We start from the raw sequence: 11,775 nt of genomic DNA on the forward strand, positions 1-11,775 counted from the left end.
GTTTATGAAAGTGAACACTTCTTCATATCCGTTATAATACGTCCATGATAGTGAACACTTCTTCATATCTGTTATAATACGTCCATGAAAGTGAACACTTCTTCATATCTGTTATAATACGTCCATGATAGTGAACACTTGTTCATATCTGTTATAATACGTCCATGAAACTGAACACTTCTTCATATCTGTTATAATACGTCGATGAAACTGAACACTTTTTCATATCTGTTATAATACGTTTATGAAAGTGAACACTTCTTCATATCTGTTATAATACGTTTATGAAACTGAACACTTCTTCATATCTTTTATAATACGTTTATGAAAGTGAACACTTCTTCATATCCGTTATAATACGTCCATGAAACTGAACACTTCTTCATATCTGTTATAATACGTTTATGAAAGTGAACACTTCTTCATATCCGTTATAATACGTCCATGAAACTGAACACTTTTTCATATCTGTTATAATACGTTTATGAAACTGAACACTTCTTCATATCCGTTATAATACGTCCATGATAGTGAACACTTCTTCATATCTGTTATAATACGTCCATGATAGTGAACACTTCTTCATATCTGTTATAATACGTCCATGATAGTGAACACTTCTTCATATCTGTTATAATACGTTCATGAAACTGAACACTTCTTCATATCTGTTATAATACGTCCATGATAGTGAACACTTTTTCATATCTATTATAATACGTTTATGAAAGTGAACACTTCTTCATATCTGTTATAATACGTTTATGAAAGTGAACACTTCTTCATATCCGCTATAATACGTCCATGATAGTGAACACTTCTTCATATCTGTTATAATACGTCCATGAAAGTGAACACTTCTTCATATCTGTTATAATACGTCCATGATAGTGAACACTTCTTCATATCCGTTATAATACGTCCATGAAACTGAACACTTCCTCATATCTGTTATAATACGTCTATGATAGTGAACACTTCTTCATATCTGTTATGATACGTTTATGAAAGTGAACACTTCTTCATATCCGTTATAATACGTCCATGATAGTGAACACTTTTTCATATCTGTTATAATACGTCCATGAAAGTGAACACTTCTTCATATCTGTTATAATACGTCCATGATAGTGAACACTTCTTCATATCTGTTATAATACGTCCATGAAACTGAACACTTCTTCATATCTGTTATAATACGTTTATGAAACTGAACACTTCTTCATATCTGTTATAATACGTTTATGAAACTGAACACTTCTTCATATCTGTTATAATACGTTTATGAAACTGAACACTTCTTCATATCTGTTATAATACGTTTATGAAACTGAACACTTCTTCATATCTGTTATAATACGTTTATGAAAGTGAACACTTCTTCATATCCGTTATAATACGTCCATGAAACTGAACACTTCTTCATATCTGTTATAATACGTTTATGAAACTGAACACTTCTTCATATCTGTTATAATACGTTTATGAAACTGAACTCTTCTTCATATCTGTTATAATACGTCCATGAAAGTGAACACTTCTTCATATCCGTTATAATACGTCCATGAAAGTGAACACTTCTTCATATCCGTTATAATACGTCCATGAAACTGAACACTTCTTCATATCTGTTATAATACGTCCATGAAACTGAACACTTTTTCATATCTGTTATAATACGCCCATGATAGTGAACACTTCTTCATATCTGTTATAATACGTTTATGAAAGTGAACACTTCTTCATATCCGTTATAATACGTCCATGATAGTGAACACTTCTTCATATCTGTTATAATACGTCCATGAAACTGAACACTTTTTCATATCTGTTATAATACGCCCATGATAGTGAACACTTCTTCATATTTGTTATAATACGTTTATGAAAGTGAACACTTCTTCATATCTGTTATAATACGTTTATGAAAGTGAACACTTCTTCATATCCGGTTTAATACGTCCATGAAACTGAACACTTCTTCATATCTGTTATAATACGTCCATGATAGTGAACACTTCTTCATATCCGTTATAATACGTCCATGAAACTGAACACTTCTTCATATCTGTTATAATACGTTTATGAAAGTGAACACTTCTTCATATCCGTTTTAATACGTCCATGAAAGTGAACACTTCTTCATATCTGTTATAATACGTCCATGATAGTGAACACTTCTTCATATCTGTTATAATACGTCCATGATAGTGAACACTTCTTCATATCTGTTATAATACGTTTATGAAAGTGAACACTTCTTCATATCCGTTATAATACGTCCATGAAACTGAACACTTCTTCATATATGTTATAATACGTTTATGAAAGTGAACACTTTTTCATATCTGTTATAATACGTTTATGAAAGTGAACACTTCTTCATATCTGTTATAATACGTTTATGAAAGTGAACACTTCTTCATATCCGTTATAATACGTCCATGATAGTGAACACTTCTTCATATCTGTTATAATACGTTTATGAAAGTGAACACTTCTTCATATCCGTTATAATACGTTCATGAAACTGAACACTTCTTCTTATCTGTTATAATACGTCCATGAAACTGAACACTTCTTCATATCTGTTATAATACGTTTATGAAAGTGAACACTTCTTCATATCCGTTATAATACGTCCATGAAACTGAACACTTCTTCATATCTGTTATAATACGTTTATGATAGTGAACACTTTTTCATATCTGTTATAATACGTTTATGAAAGTGAACACTTCTTCATATCTGTTATAATACGTTTATGAAAGTGAACACTTCTTCATATCCGTTTTAATACGTCCATGAAACTGAACACTTCTTCATGTCTGTTATAATACGTGGAGCAAAATAAGCCTAGATTTTCCCAGAATTGGTTCAAAACTTCCAAAAAATCTTTTCGAAGTTAAAAGTTTACATAACGAAAGAATTTTCTTGCAACACGAGGGATTATAACAGAAGATATCGTTCAACGTTTGAAATGAGAAGTCTTGGAAAATCCTAGACGATTAATTAACCCAAAATGACTTTGTTAACCAAATACACTTTAAATATTGAGCTACAAAACCAAAAACAGTTGAAACAAGATTAAACTGGTGTGTTATACATAGAAGAGAACTTATTTTTATTTGGCACAAATAATTTGATTTGCAGCACTAACATCAGTTGGTCTGTTTGCCATGTTCACATTTACAGGTGAAATAATAACATATGTATATATTATTATTGCTACGGTTGTTATTGTATGAATATCTTTGGCGATGTTATTACTGTTCTGGGAAAACACACTATATATCAGGGGTGGCCAAACCGCTGCTCTTTTGACATATATAACGTGCGGCTCGCGGAAATATGTTGGATGAGCTCCTTTTTTACATCACAATTAATACAAAAGGTAATTACAATTTTTCAAGCTTTATAATTATTTACCGGGTATAAACTGAGAGCCCATTGGATTAAAACGTTCGTTTAATGTTCATGGTGAGTAAATATATTTAAGAATTTAAATCCTTATTTTAATGCTAGATTCGAGTCAGGGATTAAAGGAATTTCGGATCAGCAAGGATTATAAAGGAATTGTACTCGATCAGTAATCATACAAGCAAGGATTAGAGGGAATTGTGCTAGAGAATTAGTACTCGTACAAGCTGGTGCTGACAATGTTAGTTTTAGTGGGAGTGGCTTGCGATCGCGTGATTGTGGCGTGTGTGGCTGTGTTGTGGGCAGTGAAATTAGCGGAGTGTTAGTGTGATACTGGGCGCTGTAGAGTTTGGTTGCGTTGCACGTGTTGTAGCTTACTGTACATATTCTGATGGTGAATTTGTTAACAAGAATATAACTGAAGTTGTTGCAGTGTTAGATCCAAATAACACAAAACTTCAGCGACTAATAAAACAAACAGTAGCTTCACGCCACACTACAGAGATACGTATCTCCCAGATCAGTACTGATGTTGCTGACAAAATACAAAATAATTTAAAGAATTCCCTTGCATTCAGCTTAGCCCTTGATGAATCTACAGACATACAAGACAACCCACAACTGACAGTATTTATTCGTCATGTTTTCTCTGATGTAACTGTGAAATGACAGATGTTGGACTTAGTGGCACTAAAAGAAACAACTCGTAATGTTGATATTAAAAATGTACTTGACAGAGTCTTAACAAATGCTGATATTCCATTGAGTAAACTCGTCAGTGTTACAACAGATGGTGCACCTGCAATGATGGAGAAAATGCATGATTAATTGTACTCATGAAAAGTGATCCCAGCTTTACAGAGTTTCTTCCTGTTTATTGCATTATTCACCGTGAACACCTGGCAGACAGATACTTCAAGTATGAAGGTGTTATGAAAGCTACTCTTGAAACTGTCAATTTCATACGTTTAAATGGGAAGAACCACCGACAGTTCAAAAATTTTATTGAAGAACTGGAGCTTGAAGATAAAATCAGTGATGTCTATTTCTACTGCATTGTAATCCCTTAAACAGGTTTGTGGATCTGTTGAAGCCTATTATTACTTTTCTTGAGTAAAAGAAAAGATTCTATCCTCAACTGAGAAATGATGAATGGCTGTAAGGTCCAATGTTCCTTACTGATGTAATGAGTCATCTACAAACTCTCAACTTAGCATCTCAGGAGAAGGATAAGATTGTTTCTGATCTTACTCAGACAATCTTCAGCTTTCAGAATAAAATAAGACTATTTCAAAGAGACATTTTGCCAAGAAACTTCAGTTACTTTCCCAATCTCAAAAGGAGAGTAAATACATTTCCTGATATTGAAATAAAAGACCACAAACTGGAAGAATACAAAGATAAGTTACAAGGGCTGCTTGATAATTTCCGAGACAGGTTTGAGGACTTGTAGAAGCTGAAGCCCCGTTTAGCCTTTCTTGTAAATCCATTCATGGTTCATTTGACCAATGATGGTCGTCCAATTCTTGAACCTCTGGTTACAGAATCATCTGCTGTGGAAATGGAACTAACAGAACTACAGGAGGACCTGGGTCTAGAGATGATCCATAAATCCCATTATACAACTGAGTTCTGGAACAAAGTTCCAGAAATTAAATATCCTGAACTGAAGGTAACCAGTGAGTGACTCATCTCAATTTTCAGCACAACATACTGCTGTGAACCACTGTACTCTGTAATGAAGTTAATGCACAACATACTGCTGTGAACCACTGTACTCTGTAATGAAGTTAATGCACAACATACTGCTGTGAACCACTGTACTCTGTAATGAAGTTAATGCACAACATACTGCTGTGAACCACTGTACTCTGTAATGAAGTTAATGCACAACATACTGCTGTGAACCACTGTACTCTGTAATGAAGTTAATGCACAACATACTGCTGTGAACCACTGTACTCTGCAATGAAGTTAATGCACAACATACTGCTGTGAACCACTGTACTCTGCAATGAAGTTAATGCACAACATACTGCTGTGAACCACTGTACTCTGTAATGAAGTTAATGCACAACATACTGCTGTGAACCACTGTACTCTGTAATGAAGTCGAAACATCGAACAAGTCTTACAAATCAACACCTGACTAATTCGTACATCCTTGTCAACATGTTAGCCGGAATTTCAACAACTCACAAGACCTCTACTAGCAGTAAATAGCCTGATAATTGTGTAAATGTCTGTTAGTGTTAGTGTTAAACATATTATGAAAAGACTAAAATTTTGTAAGGTGGTATCTGATTAAACTATCTCTAATTTTATTGTTTTACATATTTTCCTCCATGTTCTGACCAGCTATTTACTAAGACAAATAAATATAATGAAAAATATCTGTTGTTACCACTTTTATTTCTATTTTTGTTGTCTCATTTAATGTTAATGAAATAGAAATTTGCATATTTTTCTTAGATATTTCCGTAGTTTATTACCGTATTAAATACGCTTAAAATAGTTAAAACAGTAATCAGCCAGGATTCTGAAAACATTTGGAAATTATATATGTACTGTGTGGTTATTAAAACTGATACAAATTAACAGTTTAAAACCTACATGAGTGAATAAATATCATTACATACATGTATTTATTAATACTTATATGAAATTTACATATGAAATTTATGTGACGAAATGTACATGAAACAACAAAAACGTGTGTGTAATATTTGTTCATGTCTTGCAGCTCTCAAACATCTGAAGTTTATTGTATGTGGCTCTTACGTTAAGCAAGCTTGGACACCCCTGCAATATACATATATGTATATAGTGACGTATTACAAAATGGGTGACTTCCGCGCTATTTCAATCGTCTCTTCGACTACTATCATTTTATACTTAAAATCTCATTGTCTAATAAAACTTCCAAAGCAAGTTAGTATACGAATAATCTTCGTAAGGATGCTATCTCACAATTTATTTATACCCCCTCTTAAACAAAAAGGGTACAGAGTAGACCTGCAAAACATGGAGTGCCTGTGCGAATGCGTCCAACACACGAGTCTTCCATGAGAATCCCAGAAAACGTAATCTTGTTGATATAAAAAGAGTTAGTAACAATAAGACAGCAAACCGTATCCTTGTTCATATAAACAAACAGGGTTAGTAACAATAAGACAGCACAACGTAACCTTGTTGGTATAAACAAACAGAGTTGGTAACAATAAGACAGCAAAACGTAAACTTCTTGATATAAATAGAGTTAATAACAGTAACACAGCAAAACGTAATCTTTTTGATATAAAAGGAGTAAGTAACAATAAGACAGCAAACCGTAGCCTTGTTGGTATAAACAAACAGAGTTAGTAACAAGAAGACAGCAAAACGTAACTTTGTTGATATAAACAAAGAGTGATAGTTACAATAAGACAGCGCAATATAACCTTGTTGGCATCAACAAACAGAATTGGTAACGATAAGACAGCAAAACGTAACCTCGTTTATATAAACAGAGATAGAAGTAACAATAAAACAGCAAAACATAACCTTTTGATATAAAAAAACAGAGATGGTAACAATAAGACAGCAAAACGTGACCTTCTTGATATAAACAAACGGAGTAATTAACAATAAGACAGCAAAACCTAATCTTGTTAATATAAACAGAGTTAGTAACGATAAGACAGAAAAACGTAACCTCGTTGATATAAAATGAGTTACTAACGATAAGACAGCAAAACGTAACCTTGTTGAACGGATAGAAACAGAGTTAGTAACAATAAAACAGCAAAACGTAACCTTGTTCATATAAACAGAGTAGGTAACAATGAGACAACAAAACTTAACCTTGTTGAAATAAACCAACAGAGTTAGTAACAATAACACAGGAAAACGTAACCTTGTTGATATAAACATATTTAGTAACGATTAGAAAGCTAAAAGTAACCTTGTTGATATAAACAGATTTAGTAACGATTAGACAGCAAAAGTAAAATTGTTGATATAAACAACACAGATAGTAACAAAAGGACAGCAAAACGTAACTTGGTTGATATAACAAACAGAGATAGTAACAAAAGGACAGCAAAACGTATCCTTGTTGAATAGATAGAAACAGAGTTAGTAACAATAAAACAGCAAAACTTTACCTTGTTGATATAAACAAACAGAATAGGTAACAATAAGACAACAAAACGTAACCTTGTTGATATAAACAAACAGAATTAGTAACAATAAAACAGCAAACCGTAACCTTGTTGATATAAACAAACACAGTTAGTAACAATAAGACAGCAAAACGTAACCTTGTTCATATAAACAGACTTAGTAACAATAAGACAGCAAAATGTAATCTTGTTGATATATTCACATTTAACTACAATAAGAGAGCAAAACGTAACCTTCTTGATATAAACCAACAGACTTAGTAACAATAAGACAGCAAAATGTAACCTTGTTGATATATTCACATTTAGTTACAATAAGAGAGCAAAACGTAACCTTCTTGATATAAACAGAGTTAGTAACAATAAGACAGCAAAACGTAACCATCTTGATATAAACAGCGTTTGTTCCAATAAGACAGCAAAATGTAACCTTGTTGATATAAACAAACGGAGATAGTAACAATAAAACAGCAAAACCTAACCTTGTTGACATAAAGAAACGGAGCTAGAAACAATAAAGCAGCAAAACGTAACTTTTTTGATATAAAAAAAAGTTAGAAACAATAAGACAGCAAAACGAAATCTTATTGATATAAACAGACTGAGTAACAATAAGACAGCAAAACGTAACCTTCTTGATATAAACCAAAAGGGTTAGTGACAATAAGACAGGAAAGCATAACCCTGTTGATTAAAAAAGCAGAGTTGATATAAACAGATTTAGTAACGATTAGACAGCAAAAAGTAACCATGCTGATATAACAAACAGAGTCAGTATCAATATAACAGCAAAACCAATTCTTCTTGATATAAAGAAACAGAGTTAGTAACAATTTGACAGAAAAACGCATCCTTGTTGATATAAACCAACAGAGTTAGTAACAATAAGACAACAAACCGTAACCTTCTTAATATAAACAAACAGAGTTAGTTAGCATAAGACCGCAAAACCTAACCTTCTTGATATAAACAGATTTAGTAACGATTAGACAGTAAAACGTAATCTTGTTGATAAAAACAGAGTTAGTAACAAGAAGACAACAAAACGTATATAAACAGAGTTACTGACAATAAGACAGTAAAACGTAACCTTGTTCACATAAACAAACAGAGTAAGGAACAATAAGACAGCAAAACGCAACCTTGTTGATGTAAACAAACAGAGATAGTCACAATAAGACAGCAAAACGTAACCTTGTTGATATAAACAGAGTTAGTTACAATGAGGCAACGAAACATAACCTTCTTGATATAAAATAAGTTACTAACGATAAGAAAGCAAAAACGTAGCCTTGTTGATATAAACAGAGTTAGTAACAATAAAACAGCAAAACGTACAATTGTTGATACAAACAAACAGAATTAGTAACAATAAGACAGAAAAACGTAACCTTGTTGGTATAAACAAACAGAGTTAGTAACAATAAGACAGAAAAACGTAACCTTGTTCATATAAACAAACAGAGTAAGTAACAATAAGACAGCAAAACGTAACCTTATTGATATAAACAAAGTTACTAAAAATAAGAAAGCACAATATAACCTTGTTGGTATCAACAGAGATGGTAACAATAAGACAGCAAAACGTGACTTTCTTCATAAAAAGAAACGTAGTAAATAACAATAAGACAGCAAAACCTAACTTTGTTGATATAAAATGAGTTAGTAACAATAAGGCAGCAAAACGTAACCTTGTTGATATAAAATGAGTTACTAACGATAAGACAGCAAAACGTAACCTTGTTGAACGGATAGAAACAGAGTTAGTAACAATAAAACAGCAAAACGTAACCTTGTTGATATAATCAGAGTAGGTTACAATAAGACAACAATACTTAACCTTCTTGATATAAAAAAAACACTGTTAGTAACAATAAGAAAGCAAAACGTAACCTTGTTGATATAAAAAGGGTTAGAAACAATAAAAAAGCAAAACGAAATCTTATTGATATAAACAAAGTTAGTAACGATAAGAGAGCAAAACATAACCTTGTTGATATAAACAGAGTTAGTTATAACAATGAAACAGCCAAACATAACTTTGTTGATATAAACTAACAAAAATGGTAACAATAAGACAGCAAAACTTGACCTTGTTGATATAAACATACAGAATTAGTAACAATAAAACAGCAAAACGTAACCTTGTTGATATAAAAAGGGTTAGAAACAATAAGACAGCAAAACGAAATCTTATCGATATAAAATAAGTTACTAACGATAAGAAAGCAAAACGTAACCTTGTTGAATTTAATAGAAACAGAGTTAGTAAGAACAAAAGAGCAAAACGGAAACTTGTTGATATAATCAGAGTAGGTAACAATAAGAGAACAATACTTAACTTTCTTGATATAAAAAACAGTGTTAGTAACAAGAAGACGAAAAAGAAAACTTTCTGATATAAACAAACAGAATTAGTAACAAGAAGACAGCAAAACGCAACCTTGTTAACAAAAACCAACAGAGTTAGTTACACTAAGACCGTAAAACGTAACCTTGTTGATATAAACAAACAGATTTAATAACAATAACACAGCAAAAGTTATCTTGTTGATATAGTCACAGTTAGTAACGATAAGACAGCAAACCGTAACCTTCTTGATATAAACAAACAGGGTTAGTTACAAGAAGACAGCAAAAAGTAACCTTGTTGATATAAAAAAGGAGATTTAGTTACAATACGACAGCAAAACGTAACGTGGATGATATAAACAAACAGAGTTAGTAACAATAAGAGAGCAAAACGTAATCTTCTTGATATAAACAAACAGAGGTAGTTAGAATAAGACAGCAAAACTTAACCTTCTTGATATAAACAGATTTAGTAACGATTAGATAGTAAAACGTAACCTTGTTGATATAAACAGAGTTAGTAACAAGAAGACAACTAAACGTAAACTTGTTCATACAAACAGTTACTAACAATAAGACAGCAAAACGTAACCTTGTTCATGTAAACAAACAGTTACTAACAAAAACACAGGAAAACGTAACCTTGTTTATATAAACAGAGTTAGTAACAATAAGACAGCAAAACGTAAATTTGTTGATATAAACAGAGTTAGTAACAATAAAACAGCAAAACGTAAAGTTGTTGATATGAACAAACAGAATTAGTAACAATAAGACCGGAAACCGTAACCATGTTGATACAAACATACAGAGTTAGTAACAATAAGACAGCAAAACGTAACCTTGTTGATATTAGTGTGGGAAATGAATTATTTTCACACGACCTCTGCAAAATGTTTATTGAACATCGTTTTAAGAGATACGAAATGTTTTTATACATATATTGACTCTGCAAGAATTTTTAAACCTTGTAACCAATATTGAAGTATAATTTTTAAAAATAAAAAAGAAACAAAACCATTGGCGGGATGACGTTTGTCACCTAATCGTGTCAGCTAAGAGTTAGTAGGAATACTAGCTAGCTGTCCTGTTAACAGGTTATAGATACTTCTTTCACATACTTACATAATTTCAATGTTTGTTTTGTTGTTTGTATGCTAATCTTTATGAAAACTCGTAAATAAGTGTCAAAAATGTTTTTGTACGTTAAGCTCACGAATAGACAAAATCTGTTTATATATTTGAGAGGAATTCAAAGGCTTAACAAAAATACTGTATAACACAAACCAAAGTCAGGATTCTTAAAAGCTATATATTTCATTGGAAATTTTTTTTTAAAAAAAGGGATTTTCTCCGTAGATCGTGATATCATAAGATAAACAACAAAACCTCTTTGACAGAAGCGTTAACCGTTAATCGTGTATAGTATAGAAACTAAAACGATTAAACTAACCTTTTCTTGTCGGAGTTTTGAAGCACCCGGGGTTCCAGTTTCGCATGGTGCATCTGAGTTCATCAAATAAACGTTTCTTTCCTTCACTAAAGTATTTTACATCCTATGATCAGTGCACTAACTGGTTTGCCAAAAAGATGTGTTCCGAGGCACACTGATGTTTTGCCCAGTTCGTAAGCCTAATATGTGGTCACGTGGTGTAAAACCAGGCGGTGCGTGTCTTCAAGTTCGATTGGTTTGATCTGTTTTGAATTTCGCGCAAAGCTACACGAGAGCTATCTAAGTTAGCCGTCCCTAATTTGTCAGTGAAAGACGAGAGGAAATGCAGCTAGTCATCACCACCCACCACCAACAAAGAATAAAACTAACAGTCACAGTTATAACGTT

The 11,775-nt window shown here is 32.4% G+C and overlaps 1 protein-coding gene across 1 annotated transcript in view; it reads right to left on the reverse strand.

Annotated features, from left to right (window-relative positions):
• The window catches only part of LOC143256459 (glutamate receptor-interacting protein 1-like), a 111,994-nt gene extending 100,473 nt beyond the window's left edge, over positions 1-11,521 (reverse strand). The window contains 1 exon segment of the mRNA XM_076513723.1: positions 11,389-11,521. Coding sequence (XP_076369838.1) covers positions 11,389-11,434 — 46 coding nt within the window. The 5' untranslated portion in view covers positions 11,435-11,521.
• Positions 11,522-11,775: the final 254 nt, after the last annotated feature.

This window comes from Tachypleus tridentatus, chromosome 7, assembly GCF_004210375.1.
Source record: "Tachypleus tridentatus isolate NWPU-2018 chromosome 7, ASM421037v1, whole genome shotgun sequence".
Lineage (NCBI taxonomy): Eukaryota > Metazoa > Arthropoda > Merostomata > Xiphosura > Limulidae > Tachypleus > Tachypleus tridentatus.